The sequence below is a fragment of the Perna viridis genome, chromosome 15 (assembly GCF_037379345.1).
Source record: "Perna viridis isolate PV_CMFRI_1.1 ecotype Kerala chromosome 15, ASM3737934v1, whole genome shotgun sequence".
In the NCBI taxonomy this organism is placed as follows: Eukaryota; Metazoa; Mollusca; class Bivalvia; order Mytilida; family Mytilidae; genus Perna; species Perna viridis.
This window is the reverse complement of record NC_142459.1, coordinates 18,640,126-18,665,674: the sequence shown is the minus strand read 5'-3', so window position 1 is coordinate 18,665,674 and position 25,549 is coordinate 18,640,126. Positions and strand designations below refer to the sequence as shown.

At 31.9% G+C, this 25,549-nt stretch overlaps 1 protein-coding gene across 1 annotated transcript; it reads left to right on the top strand.

The window, feature by feature from the left end:
- The first annotated feature begins 518 nt into the window (after positions 1–518).
- On the top strand, positions 519–24,948 carry LOC148597317 (uncharacterized). The gene is made up of 10 exons (XM_088563892.1): positions 519–3,146; positions 3,942–3,971; positions 7,086–7,292; positions 15,225–15,623; positions 16,300–16,406; positions 17,258–18,550; positions 18,967–18,997; positions 21,546–21,829; positions 22,134–22,161; positions 22,839–24,948. Exons 1-10 carry the CDS (start codon positions 3,122–3,124, stop codon positions 23,144–23,146), a joined length of 2,712 nt encoding a protein of 903 aa, XP_088420018.1. The 5' UTR covers positions 519–3,121; the 3' UTR covers positions 23,147–24,948.
- Positions 24,949–25,549: the final 601 nt, after the last annotated feature.

Here is a 25,549-nt window from a genome sequence, read left to right as displayed (position 1 = left end):
ATTCAAATATATGGAGCGTTGTTCACTGTACTTGGGACCTTTACAAAGGATATTACGCAAAAATTCGTTTTCGATAATGGTTAAATCTCCCGCAACGACGTAACTGGAAGGACAATTTTTGAATGGACAGTTTTTGCAATGAAAGTCAGGTGGTTGAGCCTTGAAGTCAATCTCGAGGTTCTGCAATGGCCTTTCATAATTGAAAATTTCGAATGCAATGGGTGAAATATAAAAATATGAAATAATTGGTATGGATTTGTCTTTGAAATATGGGGGAATTTTGTTAGTAACGTTTTTTGTGATTGCAAGCGAATTCGTAAGGACAAACTGAATTAAAGTCTTAGAGATTACATACTGTAACGACTAAGAAAATTTTATTATACTTCATATTATATTTAAAATAAGTTTAGGCTTTTAATAACACAGTTTTAAAATTGCACTGATTACTTGTATGTGTTGTTGAACCGTTTAAAATTATTACATCATTGAAACCAAAGCCAGTTTTTTTTACGTGGATTCGCTAAACCTATTGTTTACATTCAATGACAATGATAACAGTTAAAACATTCGTTTATTCCAATGGTGTGAATTTTAATATAGGAAATAAAAAAAACGACAAAACAAATTTACTTAATTTTCTTTGTTTTGTAAACTAAGAACAAATAAGGAAGTAACCAAATTAACCGAGCACTAATCCGATCCATAATCAAGTCAAGTCCAAAATAAATTAGGGGTAATTTGGATGACTCTAATAAACTGAAACAAATCAGGTGCTATTCTGAATTACATTTAATTCATGGTTTACTTTCGTTTGATCTATCAAAAATATAGGAGATAACGTTCTTTATTGTCTTATTCAAAGCAAGACCTTAACTTTACCAAAGATGACACATGTCATTTGAAATCAAAACTCATAGTCATCTCATCATGTATTTGAAAATTCTTTTGACAATTATTTGCATATCTCAAAATGTTCATGCAAATTAAACATGAATAATTTTATCATAAATTTTAAGGCACACATTTCGTAGAGTTATTTTGTACATAGAAATCATCGCAGATGTTCGAGTGCTTTTGTAAACCAACAGTGGTATAATGAAAATGAATGATAACAATGTTTCGATGGTATATGTATTTATATGTGTGGAATCCCCCTTAAATCCAACCTAATCTAAAAGAAGGTAGAAAGTACAGCATACTGCCATTTTTAGGCCAGGTCCAGCATAAATATTCGCTGTGTGTCAAAGTCAAATTTAGAAAAATCAAAGATTCTGCATTATGCAGGAGAACTATGTAGGCTTGAAAACTGAATAAATCACATGAAAGAGAAAGGAAATACAACTGTGGATGTCTTTATTTTGTTTTACACACACGTAGCAAATGTTATCGGTCTTTGAACGTTATTCAAAGGCAAAAATAACTTTGATAATATAAAATGTATAAAATTCAAGATCAATGATTGAATGAAAAAAAAACAAAACATTAATTTGCTTTATTTATATGATTTGAACAAATATCTGATAATAAATTATTGTAAATAGTAGCAATCAAAATATCAAGTATTGTCACAATACTTTTTCAATACTAAATAAATAACTTTGCATCATAACAGACAAGGGGATGAACTCTATTTTTGCAAGGGTTGGCCTGAGCAGTGCAGACAATATATACTAAAAAGTAGAATTGCTCCTACACAATTCTTCTTTTATTATTTAAAAGAAATTAACATCTGTATCTCTAATTCACCCCCACCCCCTTTAAAAATATTTCCACAATTAATGTTAAAGAAACAAGAATCAATGCAGGATTTTTTTTCAGTTTTTTATGTAAAAATACTTAATTCACAATGTATAAAATATTAATATCCAGTTTCATTATTTTGCTACTAATTTAATCATCGATAACTACATCTCGAAGAGATCGTAGCCATCTCTGTGCTTCCTGCTAACTGAATACATATAAAAATATTTGACAAATGCAGAGAAACATTAAATTAAACAATTTCCCTTGCAGTGTTAAGCAACTGTCTACATCTGAGGTTACCAAAATATATTAAGATCCTATTTTTTGAACTAAAATCATTTCATCGACACACAGATCAAATCACCACAAAAAGCCGTCAACACTGAATTGATGTATTAGAGTTTAAATTTTGTAAGGATTTTGTTATAATTAAGAAAATATACTATACTGAATATTCTAGTTAAAACAAGCTTTTAAATTCATCTTGCATGATCAAACACAGTGTCATGATTTCAGATTCCTGTACATTGAGAAGGGCCATGGGGCCATGATTTTTGTTGTGCTCGTTTCTGTTTATTTATTGTATTTTTCGATCGAGGACTTATTAACAAAAGACTATCCATGTCTGTTTCTCTAACATGACACAAAAACAGAACGAATAAAACGATAAATACTTGTATGTGTAGTTAAAGTGTAATGTCAAGTGGCAATTATAATGATAGTCATTCAAACATTTAAAGGAGTTTAAAAAGTGTTCTCATATTTGTACAAGCACAAATTACAAAGTTCTAGAGAGTTCTACTAATTGAGTTTATTTTGTTTTTTTTTCCTAACATGTTTGTCGGTTATGTAGAAAATAGCTATAAAATCAAAATATACCATGCGGCTTAATAGTAATACTTACTTACCACAATGAAACTTTTGTTCAATGACGCCGGTCGTGTAGATCCTTAATTAAACTTAAAATATTCGTATCTATTTTCAGGTTTTTCTCTTTTTAACGTTATTGAAATGGTTTCACTCTTTCAATGCATACCAATATCTTCCTCGAACAGAGATCATACAATAGATGTTAACTATTGTCCATCATGGTTGTAATTGCCTTGTGTGTGTTTTGTTTTAGTTTGGTTTGTTGATGTTTCTTTCTGTTTGTTTGTTTGTTTGTATTTTAATTTATTATTCATACAGGCTTAGATATGTTGTATCAATGTTATTTTAGAGAAGTGGATTAACATTGGCACTATGCCAAGATTATTTATAATGCCACAATCACATGAAGATACAAAGGGGACAAAGACACAAGGGGAAACTTATCTACACAAACATACTGGCATGATTTATAAAACCTTATGATTAACCTTGACTTTCTTTTTTTTTCATGATGCAAAAAGACAAAAGACGAAGTAAGTTAATACGGATACCTCAGATGTTCAACATTTAAAGGAATTCAATAGAATCAATTCAATTATTCACTTTTGTACAAACACAAATTTCACAAAAGCTTCTTACTTTGTTGTTGTTGTTGTTTGTTTGTTTGTGTTTTTTTTTTCATTTACTGATAGATTGACTTTTTTTCCTTTTTTGTTCGTTAATTATTCATCCACCCTTAGTCATGTTGTATCACAATTATCGTAAAAATAGTAGATCGACATTAATATTGTGACAAGATTATTTATAATGGTATAATGACCTGAAGATATCAAATTAAAAAAAAGATACCATGATATACAAGGTGAAACTTATCAAATATACACACACTGTCATTATGTCAGAAACTTTATGAAAAACAACGCCTTTGCTTTTGTTCATGACTCATGAACCTACGCACTGTAAAACATGATTTTTTTTATATTTTCTTGTTGCAATTATAATAGGCCCTACACTATATTATAGTAATTTAATACACAAAATACTACCATGACTGGTATAACATAAAAGAATTTTTTAACCGTGTGAATAATTCATGATACTAAAGGTCTTTTATTTGTTGTTCCTTTTATACATTGAACCTTCAGTTTCGTTGGTTCTTATCTTTTTCTTATTTTACTATTTCTTAAAAAAAAAACAGAAAACAACCTTTAAAACAACAGATTGTAGCATAACTGCATGTAAACTAGGCAACATCGAGAATAACATGTTAGGAAATAATAGATAGTTATATTTACATTAAATCCATTTTCTTTTTAATCAACCCGTAGAAGCAGAAGCAGCCGTTCGAGATGCAGGAGGTTTGTACAAAGAATTATGTTGAGCAATTTTTGTTTTTTGTTTTTTTCTTTTTTTGTTTTTTTGTTTTGTTTATGTTTTATTGTTACCGTAGATGCATAGATTGATAACACTTTACATATCGTTACTACCACAATTTGTCAAAAACTTCCGAATATTTGTAGATAAAACATTAATATGAAATAGTAGGTCAGCCATATTTGACATCACGTTAATCTTTAGAAGTATTTTGCGGGATACAATTAAATTTCACAAATATATAATTAAATATATTAATACTTCTCTTGTTATGTTATAAAGACGTGGATCGGAATTGTGTATACCTAAAAATCATAATCTCTACTGAATACGTCCAAACAGTCAATTCAATAATGAAAGAGATAATTAATCGTGGATCCCTGTCCAAAATGTTGAAAATATGTACGACATTTATATTTAAAAATGAACATTGTATCATTAAATGCGTATACACCTGTTCTGATAAAATTTATTATGAAATAAATTTGAAATAAACGTTCATGGTGATCCGCTGTATTGCTAATGTTGACATTACATACATTTACGTGGCATGATTGTAAGTAAAACCTAACCCTTCATTATTTCTACTTATTATTTTTCCAACTGCGTATGAAGTGTTTATATCACATATTATACGTTATGCCAGAGCTTGCCATAAGATTGAAGTCATCACTATAGAAGTTTCATTGTCGTCATCATGAACTCATGGATCGTTATGATGTATCCATCTACGCCATGAAAACTGATTTATTCAACGTTTCATAGTTCTCCTCTCCTCGTTTGTCTACCCCGACTTGATTTTTTTTGTGAACAACTCGGCGGATGTTTCTAGAAAAGCAGATGATGCTTACCCTGCCAGTGCACCTGGTCCATGCTCCCAGTTTTCTGTGGAGTCCGGGTTGCTTATTTGCTCTTGTTGCTTTGTATGCACGATTTTATTTACTTTATGTTCTTTGTTGTGTATGTCTGATTTCCATGTCTGGTCATTGTCCCTGAAATACATTCTTTTAACTACCGCTATGACTTTGGTTACCTTAATTACTCTTCCAGATTTTATTTTACGATAAAATAATACAGTGCTTCAAAAAAGTTAAGTACAAGTCCTTATAAACTTGTGACACTGCCCATGGTAAAGTGATTCATGCTATAGAAAAAAAACCATGGATCAGATGATGCTTTTTTCGTCTACAGATGCTATATTTCCATATGACAATAGTCCTTTCTGTATTTAGATCTGTGCTTTGGAGAAAATTACAATTTAAATTCCAACTTAAATCAACCAAATCAAACTAAATCAAGAACGATAACTCTTGCAAAGGGCTAATATCATGTACAATTTATATAAATTTAATCTTAAAAGCACAACCCCCAAATGGAAAACTAAGGCTGGTTATATGATCTATAAGGGATGCTGAACAAGAAATCAAAGTGAATTTGGAGGGTTTTGACATGCATGAATCACCCCCTGTCTGATTTGTATAAAGACTGCTACTTAAAGGCTTTGACAAGCAACGAAACAATCAAATTATGAATGACTCAACCTGTATTTTGCATAACATATTTACATATAAGTAAAAGATTAATTTGTTTGTTTGTTTGTTTGGGTTTAACGTCCGAGCAGCAATATTTCATCTATATTCAGACGATGAACATGAAATGGATGATAAAATGAACATTAAATGAAAAAAAAAAGGATGGGTCGACAAATTTTGATTGCCACTGGAAAAAGGGGGGATGGGTAAGGTCGGGCAATTTAGCCTCCTGTGGCGGAGCGCAAAGATTCCTACTCCTACCGAATACCACAGCAGGGTTCTTTAACGTGCGAGGAACGTGGCATCTTTCCAACACGGTGCACCGCTATGGTTTGCGGTCAGGTTTTCCGTATTATAGCCTGACAACCCCAGCATGTAACACGCCAGGGGTACCCATTCTACCACCTGGGGCACACATCCCAGTTGCTCTGTGGGCAGAGCGCCTAGCCCCGGCTATGTTTCTGAGCACTATTTAGTCGCCTTATACGACAAGCTTAGCGCTGCTGCAGGCCTATTCTTTTTACACCCGGACCTGCACGGGGCTAAAAGATTAATTTAAACCCTAGTCCAATCAGTGATGATTAATTCTGTAGTTTTGTAACTGATTTGTTTGTAGAAGCGACATTATTTATAATAATGTTTTCATGATTCGTATTTACCCATTAACAACAAAATTATCCAGGTTAATCGATCCGATGCATTCTAAAAGCAATATTTTAATATCTGAATAACGATCTGTTTTTATAAATACATTGCATTTACTATGATTGAGCATTTGATTAAATAGTGAATATTTTGATAACATTGTTAATATATTTGCTTACATGCATTTGATTCGGGGTAAACAGTTTAGCCAAAATATATAACAAGTCGAATATAGAAAACACATTTTACATGAAATTCTGTTTTAAAACTACATAATGACTAAAAATAAAATATTTCTCGGTCTGGAAACCACTTTAAAAAATTGACATACGAAAATATACTCCTCTCTTTCTACATTTCAGGTAGTATAATGTAAAGTATGGTAACTTCTCATGATATTAGTTACCATAATAATTGTATCAGTGTTATAGCATTACGTTTAATACTATCTGATTTTTATACTTTATAAATTTGGAAATGATACGAACAGGTCATCCTATATTAAGTATGATATATTTAAATTAGAGTCATGTCGCTTCATATCATTTCGAAAGTGTATCCTTTCCACCAGGTTTGTTACGATAATCTAGCAAAACATTCAAAAACCCTTTAACCATTTAGCTATAAAAAACAGTCCCCAATGCTTTCTAATAGTTGTCTTAAACAGCGACATAAGGTATTAGGATTTTGCCATTCTCGCTATGGAAACATATTTTGATGGCAATAAAAATATGAAAGAACATATAATATATTTGCATGCGGCCAAGTTTTTTTTCAACGTAATGAAATCAATATCCATTGAGTAAAAAAATATTTACATTGATAATGACTAACATAACTGCATTTTTTTTTCTAGTATTGTAATGATTTGTTAACTCAACTTACAAAACTTTTTGATGATATATATATTTCATGTTACAGACGATTTAGTATCAGAAGGCACCTATGAATCCTACGACAACACTGTATACCTTACTGGTGCCTGTAATGTTGGCAAATCGACACTGGCTAGTGTATTTATTGGGCACGATATTCCAAAGGAATGGCATTCGACCGATGGCCTGGTAATTCACTTCGGTCAAAACGGGATTGACTTGATTTCAAAGAAAATGGTCCCACTAAATGAAGGTAAATAGGAGTATATACGTTAATATGATCTTTTAATTTTGTATCATTTATGTATAAATGTTATCATGGTTCAAATTGATATAAATTGTTTGTCTAAAAAATAAATTTTGTTATATTTCTACCATGAACAGTTTCAATACTTATTAAGTAGTAGTCTTCGTAAGAATCATGCAAATGCTGTAAAATGTGATACATCCGAAACAGACAACAAATCTTTTTTTTTTTTTTTTTTTTTTTTTTGGTTATGAAATTGCTCTATAGGTCTATATTATGAAATGTATGATTATTCGTTCCTATATGTTTGCTCATAAAGGATAATCCACATTGGAAATCCAACAGTTAATATTGTATGTTTGTGTCATTTAAAGAGTTTTACTCCCTTAATTTTGAATTACACAATGCACTTTCTATAATATTTATTTCCTAAGAACAAGGGCTATATGAAAAACAAAATTTCTGTTTACTATAACAATTTAAAGAAAAGAAATCAAAACATGTAGGCTTCCCACATATAAATCATATTTTGCATCATTCTTATATGGAGTGCTAGGGTATCATAAACTTTGTTGAAGTAAGCAATAACTTAAATGAAAAAGGATTTGTACATATGTGAAGGATAAAGTTGCAAACATCCATTTAAAAATGTCCCTATTCTATATGGTAGAAATGTTGATTTCATAATTTCATAATAGATTTAGGCTTACGTATATTTAATCGACCCAAACAATCTTGAAATCAACGGAAAACTGATACACATCTAATGGAACACACGAAAGCTCAAATGTGTACATTATTGAGCACACTAGCCAGTACATTTATTGGGCACGATATTCCAATGGTATTGCATTCGGCTGATGGCCTGGTAATTCACTTCGGCCAAAACGAAATTGACTTGCTTTCAAGGAAAATGTTCCCATTAAATGAAGGTAAATAGGAGTATATACTTAAGTATGAATTATTATTATTATTATTATTATTATTATTATTATTATTAGTATATTTGTTTTATCATTAATTTTATATTGTAATTGATAAATCCATGTTTTTATTAATCATGCAAAAGATATTCGTCTTAAAATTATTTTACCGAATTCAAGACGTTTTCTGTTAATAAATGAATATCTATTATCTTTTTTTTTGTTTTATTGAAATTTTCAAACAAATAAATTATTTTTCAACCTATTTAGGAATTTTAGAGGATTATGATCTGTGAAAACAAAATTAAATGTCTAGTGAAACTAAAATAGACATCAAAATACTGTAAAGCTTTTTTCAATAGAAGAATATTTTTTCTGATGTTTATCAAATTTCTTAGAAAAATTTGCTCTTGGTGTGTTAACTAGATCAGGGGTCTACTGGCACAGCACAACTCCTACTCCAACATCACTGGCATCGGCAGCAAGTTTGATAGTTTTTGTTTCATAATCAAGAGTGTTTAAAACTGGACAACTAATTAAAAGTGACTTGCTATTTTCAAAAGCTATCTAACATTTGTCAATCCAGAAGTTGTATTAAAGGTTCAACAGCAATAGCGAAATTTGAACAAAATTTTCCGAAAAACCAATCAAACCAAAATATCTCATAAGTTGTTTTCTGTTGGTAGGAGTACGGAACAATTGCTTCCACCTTAGCCATTATGGAGTAAATATACCATTGATATACAGTATGTCCTCAATAGTCAACTGTAGCTTTATTCATTTTTCCAAGAATAACAGTAAAATTAGTATTTGGTAGATGTAATTTATCAAAGGTACCCTCTAAATGTTTCATGCGTTCCGACCAGCTATCACTACATACAATTTTATCATCAATGTAAGCATAAAAATAATCCAGATCTTTTATAACTTATTAATCATTCTCTGAAATGTTGCTGGTGTCTTTTTCATTCCAAAAGGCATAACTTTATATTGAAACAAGCTATCTGGTATAACAATAGCAGATACCTCACAAGTTCTCTTTGTCAATGGAACTTGCCAATAACCTTTTAACAAGTTTTAATTTCTTCTCTTTGATCAAAATTCAGATTTACTAATTTTGAATCTAAATTGGTCAAAATGTCTGAATTGTTCTTGTCTGGATATAGCTGCAATATTGCTGCTCGGACGTTAAACCCAAACAAACAAACTGAATTGTTCAATTTTACATTGTGTTCGAACTCTTCAAACTAATATGAGGTACAATTGTGGCTAAAGTGGAAATTTGTTACAGTTGTCAGAGCGTTCAAAATACTCTTTCAACATATTAACATGACACACACTAGTATTTGTACGCCGACCTTTTGTTTTGACAACATTATTTAGATCATTGATCTTACTATCTATTTCATATGGTCCACAGTTCATAACTTGTAATGGATGACCAGGAATTGGCTAAAAATACAAGTAACTTATTACCAAGTTTAAAAACTATGTTCCTTGCATCTTTATCATACCACTTTTTCATTTTAAGTTGTGAATTTGTTTAAGTTATTCCGAGCTAGTTGTAAATCATTAAACAATCTTTCTTTAAATCTAGACACACAATCTAAAAGATTTAAGTCAGTATGTTCACTCGGCCATTCTTCTTTTACTTGTCTCCTGACTGAATGTCCAAAACCTAATTCAAAAGGACTGAAACCAATATATACTTGAACAGCAAAGAGCAAAAAATGAACACCTTCATCCCAATCTCTTTCAAACTGAAGACAAAATCGCCTAAATCCTAAATGTCTGTGAAAACGTTCCAGTACTCCCTGAGACTCGGGATGGTAGGCACTTGACTTAAATTGTCTTATACCGTGTTTATGCACAACTTGTTGGACCAATTTGGACATAACATTTGAACCCTGATCTGACTGAATAGACTTTGGTAATCCAAATAAGGTAAAAACCTTAACCAAAACCATCAGTATTGCTTGGATCTTGATGTTCCTCATTGGAACGGCTTCTGGTAAATGTGTCCAGGCACATATTATGGTAAGTAAATATAAATTACCAGATATAATCTTTGGAAGTGGCCGAACAAAGTCAATGCTAACTCGACTAAACGTTTCTTCAAAAACTGAAATTGGCATAAGTGGTGCAGTCGGAATGTCGTGGTTAGGTTTACCAACTATCTGACATTCATGACAAGACTTGCAAAATGATGCAACTTCTTTGTTAAGTCCTTTCCAGTAAAATGTTGCAAGATTTTCAAACCAGTCTTCTTTACGCCATGATGACCTTCCATAGGGGTGTCATGGGCAAGCTTTATTACATCGTACCTCTAGACCCGTGGCACTACTATCTGGTGTACCACTCGCCACATTTCATCAAGGTTTGCGTCCTCTGCTTTTCTAGAAACACCCGCCGAGTTGCTCATAAAAAGTCAAGTCCGGGGTAGACAAACGAGGAAAGGAAAACTATGAATAAATCAGTTTTCATGGTGTCGATCGATACACCATAACGATCCACGAGTTCATGATGACGACCATAAAACTTCTGTAGTGATGACTTCAATCTTGATGCCTATCCCATATTATGAATTTATTTTAACATAACTATGATTACGTTTTTATCAAAATTGCGAAAATCAGAATCACATTTTTTATTAAAATGACATAATCTCAAACAATAATATTAATAATCATAGTAATGATAAAGTGCGCAATATTTTCTTAATTTACATTATGTTTCCAAAAATTACTCTCTGATTTGTAAGGGTGATTTTCTGAAGATAAAATTCCTATTAATGAACTCTTGAATTACAAAACCAACTTTGGTTAACATTTTTTTTTTATATAATGGGCCAGCGAAATGATGCAACTGCGCTTCTTTTTTTTATTAAAATACCACTTGTTCCCCATTCAGATATCCATTCACCTGCCGATTTTTTTTCAATAAAATTGAAAAGGCGAAAAGGACACTGATTTCCTGTATACTACTGTGAAAGTATAATTGTTCGTAGGATATCAATTTTCATGGTTATTGTGTGTTTGGCGAACCACCAAATTTGGTTCACCAAAACCACAAAAAATGGAAACTACGAATGTACGAATAAAAGTGGTTTCATAGTAACATAGTAACATAGTAATACGTGGGTTTAACGAAACTTTAGGCCATGCCTTTCTACCCTTCGAAAGCCACACGATTGACAACAACACTAAATACCAACTTTAGCGTTCCCCTGTTTTCCTGCAGAAAATAAACTGAGTCGAAGTTTATTTTTTAACTGGATCATGTATTTCATGTATTGTCAATGGAATTTGCCAATAACCTTTTAACAAGTTTTAATTTTTTCTTTGATAAAAATTCAGATTTATTAATTTTGAATCTAAATTGGTCAAAATGTCTGAATTGTTCAATTTTACATTGTGTTCGAACTCTTCAAACTAATATGAGGTACAATTGTGGCTAAAGTGGAAATTTTTTAACAGTTGTCAGAGCGTTCAAAATACTCTTTTAACATATTAACATGACACACAGTAGTATTTGTACGCCGACCTTTTGTTTTGACAACATTATTTAGATCATTGATCTTACTATCTATTTCATATGGTCCACAGTACATAACTTGTAATGGATGACCAGGAATTGGCTAAAAATACAAGTACCTTATCACCAAGTTTAAAAACTCTGTTCCTTGCATCTTTATCATACCACTTTTTCATTTTGAATTGTGATGTTTTTTTTTAAGTTATTCCGAGCTAGTTGTAAATCATTAAACAATCTTTCTTTCAATCTAGACACATAATCTAAAAGATTTTAGTCAGTGTGTTCACTCGGCCATTCTTCTTTTACTTGTTTTAAAGGTCCCCTGAGTGGATGTCCAAAAACTAATTCAAAAGGACTGAAACCAAGATATACCTGAACAGCAAAGAGCAAAAAATAAACATTTTCATCCCAATCTCTTTCAAACTGAATACAAAATCGCTTTATCATGGTCCTAAATGTCTGTGAAAACGTTCCAGTGCTCCCTGAGACTCTGGATGGTAGGCACTTGACTTAAATTGTCTTATACCGTGTTCCGTGACCCGTGGCACTACTATCTGGTGTACCACTCGCCACATTTCATCAAGGTTTGCGTCCTCTGCTTTTCTAGAAACACCCGCCGAGTTGCTCATAAAAAGTCAAGTCCGGGGTAGACAAACGATGACCCGTTGAATAAATCAGTTTTCAAGGTGTAGATCGATACACCATCACGATCCACGAGTTCATGATGACGACCATAAAACTTCTGTAGTGATGACTTCAATCTTGATGCCTACCCCATATTATGAATTTATTTTAACATAACTATGATTACGTTTTTCTCAAAATTGGGGAAATCAGAATCACATTTTTTATTAAATTGACATAATCTCAAAAAAAAAATAATAATAATAATAATCATAGTAATAATAATGTGCGCAATATTTTCTTAATTTACTGTATGTTTCCAAAAAATTACTCTCTGATTTGTAAGGGTGATTTTCTTAAAATAAAATTCCTATTAAGGAACTCTTGAATTACAAAACAAACTTTAGTTAACAATTTTTTTTATATAATGGGCCAGCGAAATGATGCAACTGCGCTTCTTTTTTTTTATTAAGATACCACTTGTTCCCCATTCAGATATCCATTCACCTGCCGATTTTTTTTCAATAAAATTGAAAAGCCGAAAAGGACACTGATTTCCTGTATACTACTGTGAAAGTATAATTGTTCGTAGGGTATCAATTTTCATGGTTATTTGGTTCACCAAAACCACACAAATTGAAAACTACGAATGTACGAATAAAAGTGGTTTCATAGTAACATAGTAATACGTGGGTTTAACGAAACTTTAGGCCATGACTTTCTACCCTTCGAAAGCCACACGATTGACAACAACAGTAAATACCAACTTTAGCGTGTCCCTGTTTTCCTGCAGAAAATAAACTGAGTCGAAGTTTATTTTTTTAACTGGATCATGTATTTAGGCCCAGTATCTCCAGTAATTATCTAAAAATATTAAATAAGTAACTTACATATTTTACATTAAGTCAAAACCAATGAAATGAACTATAGCAAATTAATTACATGATTCAGAAAAAAAATACTTAAAGTCTTAAATCAATCCGTCTTCTGCAGTCATAAATAACAATTATATATCTGATATGTTGCATAGCTCAAGAAAGTAATGGTCTATTGTTCATTACGAGCATTTGTTGAGTTAAGTGCAAAGTGAGGAAGCTGGTATTTAATGCTCTAAGTATATACTCAGGGCATCAGCAATTTTCAAAAGTTTTCAAAGAAATAACTGTGTAATTTCGGTTGTTAATTTTAAGTGTTTTTTCTGTATCAAAAAGGTTTTCAACTTTGGTAAACATTTCAACGTAATACTCATATAATCCAAATAGGAGAAGATTTGAAATCATTTTATCAGGAAATTAAAGTGCGGAGTTATGTTGTCTGTAATTGATATTATCTGGATCCAAGTTTTATTTATTTCTAAACTGGTATGTGCATGTAGGCGCAATATCTCCTGTTATTGGTATTACATATTGGGCATTTTCTACGCGCATGTCAATACATATCGTATTCAATGATACATTTCTGCGATATTTAGTATGATTTGATTGTTACTATCGTGAGACTTTCTTCTAAAAGTTAAATGCCGTGCGGTCTTTAATTTTCAAACAAATGAACGTTTTAATTGGGTCAATGAATGCCAAGGCGTCATCAGTTTTCAAACAACTTTGTTTTTGTCTGTGAAACGTTTTGCATCCAATGTTTATAATTAGAGGTAGACGTGGAAAATAATAGCAGTGGTAAGACCTATACTGCTACCACATAATTCATAGAAGAGATTGTGGAAAACCATAAATCTGTGCTATCCTCTTTCGGCCTCTCTACCAATAACGATGATTGTGATTTACCGTCTATGTACTGGATTCTTAAACTCCACAGGAATCCATACAAACAACGTTCCATAGCTGGATCTATAAAATGTTCCACCAAACCCCTTTCCAAACTTTTAACTTCTATACTCACAACTGTTTGCAGTCCTACCACACTTGTTACTCCCGTAGTAGTATCAATTCAATGCAAAATTCTGAAGATCTTTTGGAAACAATCTGTTCAAGGCTATTATCTGAATACGATAGCATTAAAACCTAAGATTTTTCAACACTGTATACATCTATTCCCCATACTCAGTTAAAATCTCGACTTAAAACATTATACATCGTTGTTTATCCAAAAAAGATGGCGCACCTAGATATAAATATATAGTTCTTTATAGAGATTCCTCATACTTTGTAAGAAATGATTCCAAATCATCTTCCAAATATACAGAGGAAGATGTTTACAAAATGCTGGAATTTTTACTCGATAACATATTTGTCCAGTGTGGTGGACGTGTTTTTCAACAACGGTAGGCATTCCAATGGGAACAAATTGGGTTCCTTTACTTGCTGACATATTCCTTCCCTCTTATGATGCTTATTCTATTTATTTATTTTATTACATATTTTCTATTATTTTATATCACAATTGGATATTCTGATGACTTACGGTGATCTTGTAGGCAGAAGGTACCAAAGATCAAAAACCCAGATATTCGATATTTTTGATGGAATATCGCATTATAGACAACAATAGTGTATTACCTCGACATAAAACTGATATAACAATATAAACAAGACAAACAACAGTCTTTTTATTGGACGCGAGCGACATCCTGGTAATTTCAAAGCATAGTATTTCTTTTGACGTGCAGTTACCGTATATCACTTGTTAATATACGGTATGTGAAATTTTACTGCTCAAATAAAGGCGGGGTGATAATTTAATTTTACCACAATGTCTTATTACAGTAGTAATTTGCAAAGCATTGGCAATGTCGTCCACTTTAATCATACGGTGGGTAATGATTCATTTGTACATATGGTGTGTTGCACATTCATCATAACTATCTAATCGATATAAATGAGAAGTTGTATTTGCTTTACAGAAATGAATATCTTCTCAAAGGTTTTACGTGGTAATCCTAAAGTAAAACAATCGGGGGCAAATACAGATAACGATGATGAACGTACAAGGCACCGGCATGATCCATATCGAAAATCTACAACAGCTACTGTACCTTCTATTGCCAAAGTAAGAGAAAAATCTATCTCAGAACAACAGTGCTACAAACTCAGCGAAACTTTCCTGCAGGGTGTCAAAGAAGGTAGATACAAGATACATATAGCTCCATCAGATTTGGTTGACTTCGGTGGTCAAAGGTCATTTGACATGACACATCAGCTGTTTATTCGACAGAATGGAGCCTTTGTGGTCATGTTTGATGGTAGATACGGATTTTTGGACTACTTACCAGAGTACCCTGGTATGAAAATGACAAATGAAGGTATGTTTAGCGTGAGATATTTTGTATTTATCGCTTGACATACAAGCCACAGCGTAGGAATATTCGATGACCCAACTGTTTATTGTTTGTTTACTAGTCTACAATGGAAAATGATTGAATACAGTAACTTACCCGATTAGAATGACTACATTCCAAAATTATTCAACTCACTGGAGTTTCACATGCATGACAACATTGTAATTTTAATGTTTTGAATAATCCTTGTTTGTATTGATTATTTACCTTATTGTCGGAAGATATCCCAATCTATATATGTCAGGACTTGTTGTAACAACTCCAACTACAGATTTTATCAAGGAACATGTTGTTGGTAAATGTTTGATCCATGGTCACAAATTGCTTCAGATTGATGCTTTTATCATTTAAAACATTTTAAAAGAGCATTTTATCTTTGTTTATTTTATCATTATTATTATTATTTTAAATATATCTTAGCTCAGAATACCATGATACAAATGTTCACTAGGTTTTCATTGTACTTAACTTTTTCACATTAATTAGAAGTTTAGTTCCCTTGATAAAACTTACATACATATCCAAGCGATACAAAGTGGGTTTGAAGAAATAAAAATAAATAGATCTGAAATAGTTGGTACTTTTAACCCATTTATTTTGTAATGCATTTGTTGTCAGCTAAGTTTTCTCCTAATTGTAGATATCGTCAAGCATTGGGTAAACTCTATTTTGACGTACTGTATAGGGGGAGAAGGCAACCTGCCGATGATATTGTTTGCTGCAACGCATAGTGATCACTACACAGTGGTTTGTAGCATATCACATATCTAAGTTTGAATTCACAATCCTGTTAGTTACGGTTATGAAAAATTGTCATTTGTTTGCATTCAAACATAATAAGAATATATTCTGCTCGATTATTGTCAATCTGAAAATCATTTACTAATCCTAAAATTCCTATAACTAATCAATACATTATTCGAACAGTGCTAATAGATTTAAGCCCATCTGATCATTAGGTTATTTGTTGGTCTACATGTACTGTAATGTTGTTAGTAAGAAATTGTCCTTTCTGTATATAGACCTACTTATTGAAAAAAAAACACACATTTAGCTCCGATTAAAAACTCACGAAATTAAGAAGGATTAATTCTATATTATATCTATATTATGTGCATGTCCCGTGTTTACATATGTACAACCGAATGGAAACTAAGACTCGTAAAGGGATATTTAATTGTTTCTGAATACGAAATGAAATTTTGTTTGAGGTTTTGACATGCGTGGACAACTTCTATTATAATATTCATATAGGCTCCTACTTTTTACGTAATTTATGATGATTATCATATATACAGGAAATTGGTCATCCACAAATAAGTATGTTTATCAAATCTATTTTTAAGAATACAGGGTTGTTAACGTGGTTATAAAGTTATAAGGTCAAGTATACCTAATACGAATGGTTTTAATTTTGGATAATTTAGAACATATAAGACATGGTTAACGCTATTTTTAACTACAGTTATATATGATTGTGTTTATAATTCAAACAAATATGACACTTATGTTATGCATACTTTCATTAATTCGTTCAGCTTTGTCCTATTTTGTTTTCGGATAAATTGTCTGGTTTTAAAATTTTCACTTAATTCCAGGATGATCTTGAATTGAAGAAAAGAGAGTTTCTGATTCAGCTCAAGGAATTCTTTGGTAACCATGACATGAAAGATCATTTTGTTCTGGACACTATTTATTTCATTAATGCAAGAAATCCATATGATTTCGAAATCATGCTACTACAACAGCGTCTGGTGGAGATTGCTTTTGCCCAACCTTCTTGGAGTAAACGTAAACCAGTCCGATGGGTGCCACTAGAGATGCAATTAGCTGAAATGAAGAAGAATAACAATCCTTTAGTAAAAAAAGATCGGCTCAGAGAAATCAATGATGCTAACGGTGATTTATCTCTCACAGAGGAGCAATTTGATGAATTCTTACAGTTTCAGCACTCGGCTGGCAAAATTATGTATTTTAACCAACCAGACCTAGATCAATTCGTTGTTCTCTATCCTCCAGCATTTGTCAACATTCTAAGATCATTCATCACCGATGAAATATTTTGGCCAAAGCAAGATAGATTTGACAAAAATAAATCCTTGTTCCAATCATCAACAAAGGAGGAAATAAACATTCGAAACATTTTGAATGCGATGTCCAAAACAGGTAAAATATCAAAAATGGAGTTACAGAAAATATGGAGCCAAAAGTCCGTGCCGATTACAACCACTGACGAGGGAGATTTTGTAATCAAGTTGTTAGTATATCTTGATGTTCTCATTGTACCTCGTCAGTACAGAGATGATGGAGCAACAGAGAATTTCAACGTTTTCTTAGTCCCGTGTATCATAAAGAATGAACTGCCCTTCTCACTTATAGAGGACAAATCTTTTAGAGAACGCTCCATTTCACTTGTTTTTACACTGAAAAAAACAGTCATCCCTGCTGCACTTGCCTACAAGTTGATCGGTGCAGTAGCAAGCATTTGGCCGTTGAAAAAAGAAGGTGACAGAACGTTCCTTTTTCAGTTTGCCGCAGTTTTGAATGTAGATTCTGAAAACGACATGATAGTTAAAGTACAAGAAAACGAAGTCAGAGTATACTTGACCAACACAACGTCAAAGTCCAAGATATCACTAGATGTCGCAGCAAGTATTCAAGAATGTCTCACCAGCACATTGAATTACGCTCTACATTTTTATAACAGCAGTATGGGTGGACAAAAAAAGATTTTTTCAGTATCTGAATATTATGATGTCAAGATTGGTGAAGTTTGTAACGGTTTACCATGTGTTGTTTCAATAGAAGAAGCACGGAAAAAATCTGAATGGATTTGTGGTCAAGGATGTAGCCATGAATCTTCATTAGCATTGAAGTGGATGTTTGAAAGGGTAATTAGTTTTTGTATCGTACGAATATTTTCTCTGTTTTATTTTTTCAACTGCGTGTATGAGTGGTGTTTTTTTTTTTTTGTTTTTTTTTTTTTTTTTTTTTTTTTTTTTTTTTTTTTATTCATATTTTGAACATACCGTTTCAATATACTTATTACTGATTATTTTTGGCGATTTGTTTTAATTTACCTTAATATATTTATTTATGCGTTAATGCAACATCGTCGTCGATATTTATCAGTCGTTTAAGGATAAACACATATCTATTGGTGGAACAATAATTCTAAAAAAAATAATTGGGAACAATAAAACACATAATTCAATGAAACAATTGTGTGTCTTTTTTTCCCAAAAATAAATTATTTGCAAAGTACAAAACAAATCATTACATTATAATGTGGCTTGATCTATTTCAGAACTTGACTAAATGTGATCCTGTTTGCACGGGTGAGTTGAATTATCCTGCTAAACAATTTTTTTTCTGTATTGAATTTCATACAATTTCCTACGATACAATAAAGGACTGTTCATGTAGAAACAAGGCGACCGATAGGGTGGTACAGGGTAAATTTTATCCAAAAAATTATTGTGTTTCAGTGTGATGTTAAACTCACGACAGGAATAACAAGAAGTTAGGAAATTATTTGTAGCAAAGGTTTGTGACTGGGGATAAATGTTAAAAATTTCTTCACAAATCAACTGAATTATGAGCAGATCATAATGAGGGGAATTTCCCTTTATATCTTTTTCTTTGAAGTGCTTTCTATGTGATTTATTTCATTTATGTTACTTCAGTAAATTACAAAACGTCATCCATTTCTTAACATGAGTTTGTGATCTCAAATTGTTTTAAATTTTGAATGTGAAATCCCCTGATGGGATCTCCCATACACAACCGCTTAAGTATAAGAACCGGAATCATCTAACGGTACGGGATATCAAATATAAGCGTGTATTAATAATTGTAACCATAATTCCGTGATCAATTATATTTTTTACATTAATTACCATGTTACCATTCAAGCCAAACATTGTCTTTACCTGGATAATGAGATTACATGCATAATTAGCTTCTTTCAAATAAAGCTGAGTACAATCTCATCAGAACATTATACATTGATTTTTCAATTCCGGTTCATGCCCTTTTTTTGTATATTATGTCTTGTTTTCATATTTCAAAGACAAATCCATACCAACTATTTCATATTCCTATACTTCACCCATTGCATCCAAAATGTTTAGTTATAAAAGGCTATTGCAAAATCTCGAGATTGCGGACTTCAAGGCTAAACCACCCGACCTTTCTTGCGAAAACGCTCCATTCAAATATGGTCTTTCTGGTCACGTCGTAACAGAAGATTTAACCAACATAGAAAACGAATATCTGCGTAATATCCTTTCTAAAGGTCCTTAGTACCGTGAACCACGCTGCATAAACTGGAATTATAATTTTAACGTTCTTATTGATGCGGTCGAGGACTATGCAAGAAATTTGATAAAACGAGAACAAGAAGACATTGATTCTCTGTCCGAGTGGTTAAAGTCCGTGAGGTCTTTAATTTTGAAACGAATGAAAGATTGAAGTAGGTCAATGTGTGCCAAGGCTACATCAGTTTTCAAAGACCCCGATGTAACAAAAACATTGTCTACTACACATGACTAATATGTTGTTGTACCAGCAGACAAAGCCCAAAACAACATTGTTTTTGTCTGCAAAACTTTTTACATCCAATCTTTGTTTTCAGAGGTAGACGTAGAAAATAATAGCAGTTATAAGACCTATACTGCTACCACACAATCCAAAGAAGACATTGTGGAAAACAATAAATCTGTGCTATCCTCTTTTGGTCTCTCTACCAAGGACGATGATTGTTATTTACCGTCTATGTCCTGGATTCCTAAACTCCACAGGAATCCATACAAACAACGTTTCATAGCTGGATCTGCAAAATGTACCACCAAACCTCTTTCCAAACTTTTATTAACTTCTATACTCAAAACTGTCAAAGAGGGTCTGCATTCCTACCACAACACTTGTTACTCCCGTATTGGTAATAACTCAATGTGGATCCTGAGAAATTTTAAAGATGTTTTGGAGACAATCAGACTATTATCTGAATATGATAGCATTAAAACCTATGATTTTCAACACTTTATTCTTCTATTCCCAATTCTCAGTTAAAATCTTTTTTTTATTGCTTTGCATGTATAATTTTAGTTACTTTTTGTTCTTTGTTGTACATGTCTATTTTCCATGTCTGGTCCTTGGCCCTGGATTACATTCTTTTGATTACGCTTTAACCTAGGTTCCCTTGATTACTCTTTTTTGTATCTTTTGTGTAATCTATACTATTTCGTTCGTTACATAGTGTATGTAGATATTTCCTGTGTTCTTGTGATGTTCTTCGTTTTGACACACCTGAGTGGTTTCATTATTGATGCTACGGAATAGTTTCCAGTGGTTTTTAACGACATCACAACATCCATTAGGTATTGTGTATTGCAATTTTTGCCACTATAGATAGATTGAAAATTTCTTTAACCTTCTTTTGGTGACTATATAACTTAACCAGATTTCTACGCCCAGCCATAGTACTTGTCAATTTTTACAATTTTTTAGACTTTGAATAACCCTGCAGGATTTCATATTTCATTATGTGTTGTCGTCTCATAACGATAATGGCACTACATGTATATCTAAAATTTCCGACCCACTGACGGTAACAATATTTCATTATCCACTGTTTTGAAAAATGCCATTGTGTGAGGAGTACTCTTTGTGACAAATCTACTTATACATATAGTAACATAATATTGCTTTCGGTTATTTCCGATAGTAAGTTTGGAATCTATAACTAACGGTGCTGAACTTCTGCCATCGATTAACCAATATATACCAAACAGCCCAAGAAAGTTATTTAAAGAAAATCTATCGTTAAAAAAAATTATAAGTCGCTGAAGACTTTGCCAATATTTGACAGTTATAATTTTTTAGGTCTCGACGAACAAACCTTGCGACAACGATGTGACAATGTTTTGTTAATCCGACTTTCTAACCAGTTGGGGATGTCATCGTTCAGAGATTTGATGATAAACCTTGGCCTGATGTGGAAAGATCTTGATAATCTTCAGTATGAGTATTCAAGTCCTCCTCTACTAATGTTTATGGCCTTGAAAATGTGGCGTGACAGGGTTACCAAACCAGGAAAGGAACCATGCTTAGGGGATATTCAAACTGCTTTATTAGCTATAGGTGACAAGGAGCACCATCTTTGTCAGGTATGTTTGTTTTTTATCAAGACTAGCTAAATGAAAATAAGGGAAATTAATTTGACATTCATTATTATACACTCGTTGTTTGCTTTAAACACTCACACTCTACAGTAAATCATGCTAAAATATCAAATAATATCGAAGACTTAACAAAATGAATAGAAATTAGTTACAATTTCCTTGAGCGTGTTAAAACAGTCGGATTAAATTATAAATTATTAATTAGAGCTGTTTTTTTTTTTTAACCAAAATGTTTGTTTATTGTTCTATATGGACATCGCTCTTAGACTATTATATATTTTTATTTCAGATTTTTAGGAGTTGTTCTCGTCTAGAGGGTAATTACTACATTTAAGGTAGTTTACACCTATTACACGCATGATTCTTCTCTGTCGTATATAACCTATGAATATAAAAGTGGTAGAATAGTAATATACTAATTTACCCCAAAATATATCGAAATTACTGCAAATCTAGAAATTATATAACAATATAATGTGTTTACATCAATGAAGGTTGGCTTGGAGTATAGGGGGTCTTTTGTCGGACACTAAGTCTTGATTATTTGTTTATTAAACGGAGAAGGAAATGCAGGTCTGGCTCTTAAGTATTTTATTCACCAAAGAACCCAAGATCGTATTTTTGACGTCATGTAATGATAATGAAATATTCTGTCAATATCCGGTGCTGTCCCGAAACACTTGTGTCCAAATGTGCAAAACTGATCTGAATACGTTTTGCTTCCATTATGAATGTGCAATGTGGACGCATAGCACGATTTCAATACCTAAATGCAATTAGCCATTTTAATAAATATACAGAAGGTACATAATGGACACATAATATATAGTTTATTAAACATGGAAGGTAATTTGCATATTAGAACGGCTTCGTCGTATTATCAATATTGATTATGTTTGATGCCATACATTAATGTGTTAAATGTACTTATTCAAACTTTTAATTTGAAACGTGAAATCATGAGATCTAGGCTTTTGTATTTATCTATTAATAGATATTGCAAGGATAGAACTCCAGTCTGTTCCCGAAGATGCAGTATTAGATGAACTTGCCCACAACATGGGGAATTGCACTGTTCATCTAGGCATTGAACTTGGTCTTAAAATGCCTACGATAGAGGAAACATTGAACAGATACCGGAGAGACATGTTTGATCAGACGCGTGACATTTTGAAGAAATGGAAGAACAATTCAAGTGTTGTCCCAACGATCTTTAGATTAATGAAAGCAGTTGACAGAGTAGACAAAGGAGGATTGACATTTTTGTTAGAGGAGTTTCTTCCAGAAGCAAACCGAAACTGAATAGTTGAAATAGGAATAAAACTGACTGATATATAACTGTCATACTGTATATTGAGTGTGATTATATACTACAAACTATAAAGACAATATCTGAAAGTTGAAGCAGAGAAACCATAATGGGAAATATGGATGATTGAATCAAATATATTTTCGTTAATGTATTCTCCCGTAAGACTACATAACCATTCAGAAGAAACGACTTATTAAAGACTCTGTGTGTGTGTGTGTGTGTGTGTGTGTGTGTGTGTGTGTGTGTGAAAGTGTTATGTTCGATTTATTTCACATTCGGCCCTGACATTAAACTTTGTTAAATCAGAATGAATTTTCCACAATATTGTGTAAAAGGTTTGCTTACTTTGCCAACGAAAATATGTTATCAGATAAACTATTAATAGCTAGAGGTAGGAAACCTTAGTGCAAAATAAAGCCAAAATGTTAAACTACAATGAAAAAAAAAATACTTGATTTTATTACATTATTTTTCTTTCTAGGAGATAATGGCTACATGGATTGACAACATTTTGTTTGATTGGATAATGTTTATTTCTAACAATTTGTGGATGTACATGTATTTTAGCTGATTTTGTTTTTCATACATTATAACCATATATTTTGCTGAATTTGCTTCGTCAGATCATCATAGTGACCATATTCAATAATATTTACCATTTCCATGTCTTTATTTTAGTTCATAGCTACAAATTTATATCTTAATGTTATATGATTCTTGAATATAATTTTGAAATCTTTTATGATGAGTGATTCACACAGATATCTTAATTCCAAAATCTTTTGATAGGAAATCATTCAGTAGGTAATCAAGGGAACCAAGATTATAGCGGTAATCAACAGAATGTTATCCAGGGACAAGGACCAGACATGGAAAACAGACATTCATAACAAAGAACATAAAGTAACTAAAATCATACATATAAAGTAACAAAAGTAAACTCGGACTGCACTAAAAACTGGGAGCATGGACCAGGTGCACCGGTAAGGTAAGCGTCCAAGCGTTAAAACAATCTTATGATGAGTGATTCACACATATATTTTAATTCCAAAAATCATTTGATAGGAAATCATTCAGTAGGCTTTATAGAAATTGTTAGCATCTTAAGATGTGATGGATTTTTTGTTGGTGTTTATCATAGATTTTATCAATTAAGACTCAGATTACATTTTGTTTGGAAGAAGATTAATGGTCTACAATTGTTTGATTGAACAATACTTATATCTAACACTGTGTTTGTAAGCCAATGTTGTTATTTTGTCTTTGAGTTGATGTATAACCATTCAAGTTGATAGTTACTTTATATTTTAAATGATATTTGCTTCTTTGGTTCAGTCTTAAACCAGGGGAATCTTATAATATTCACTCATAATTTAATCCAAAATATTTTTTGATCGGAAATCTTTCAGTAGACCTTATGAAAACTGTTATGAACAATAAGAGGGCAAATAAATTTTGATCATTGGATATATACACTTAAATTTTGCTTAAGCTATACTGTTAAAAAGTATAGGGACATTTCTGGCCAGAATTTTTACACTATAACCAGTCGAAAATTAGTTCACTAAGTAAACTAATGAAGGACGAGTTTTTTTTCAGAAGGTAACAAATGTGTTTGAACAGTTGATTATCTAGAGTTATGAAGAATCATCCCCTGCCTGATTATTAGACAGATTAATACTTGTTTTTGTAAATACATGTTAGGTTTTGGGAAATGTTTCGTTATTTTATATTTTATTAAATTGTGTGCTTAGTACCCATATGCTTACATATAATAAACAGTTATAACAAAGTAACGTGTTCATAAATTGCAGAAACCATTTAATCACACACAACGGCATTTTTTCTCTTCTAGCAGGACAAAATTAAGGAAACAAGATTTTAATAACAAAAGTTATAACTTTTAAATAAAACCCGAAACGTTATGTTTATATATTACGTCTTAACATCTTATTTTTAATCTGTGGCTGTCTTCATCATATGATACCCAAATCAGGTTGACATTCATAAACGATTCTACTTAAACACTTAAATTTCTTCGAATTCAATTTGCTTCAACTACATTTAGCTAAAATATAAAAGATATTTCAGTGAATTTTTCATTGGTAACCTCTCTCCTTGTAGTAATATTCTATCTATTAGAGTATTAAGTTCCACCCCTAACCCCATTTACTTTGAAATAAAATGCAACTAATATATATATATATATATAGATATATATATATACTTTTTTTTATAAACGAATGCAACTTGGACAAGGTTGTGTTATCCATTGATTAAAGTCGTTACATAAATGTTCTATGGATATACCCATAACCTCATTGACTGATATGGCGTGTTTTCTTTGAATACGATAATACACCATATCTCTATTTTTTTCCGAATTTCTACAT

Bases quoted from the DNA above. Each gene is read 5' to 3' on its own strand.
- LOC148597317 (XM_088563892.1), top strand. From the start codon at position 3,122: ATGATGCAAAAAGACAAAAGACGAA. The intron at 3,147-3,941 runs GTAAGTTAATAC...ATCAACCCGTAG, and splicing joins GCAAAAAGACAAAAGACGAA to AAGCAGAAGCAGCCGTTCGA. The intron at 18,998-21,545 runs GTGAGTTGAATT...ATAATTTTTTAG, and splicing joins ATGTGATCCTGTTTGCACGG to GTCTCGACGAACAAACCTTG.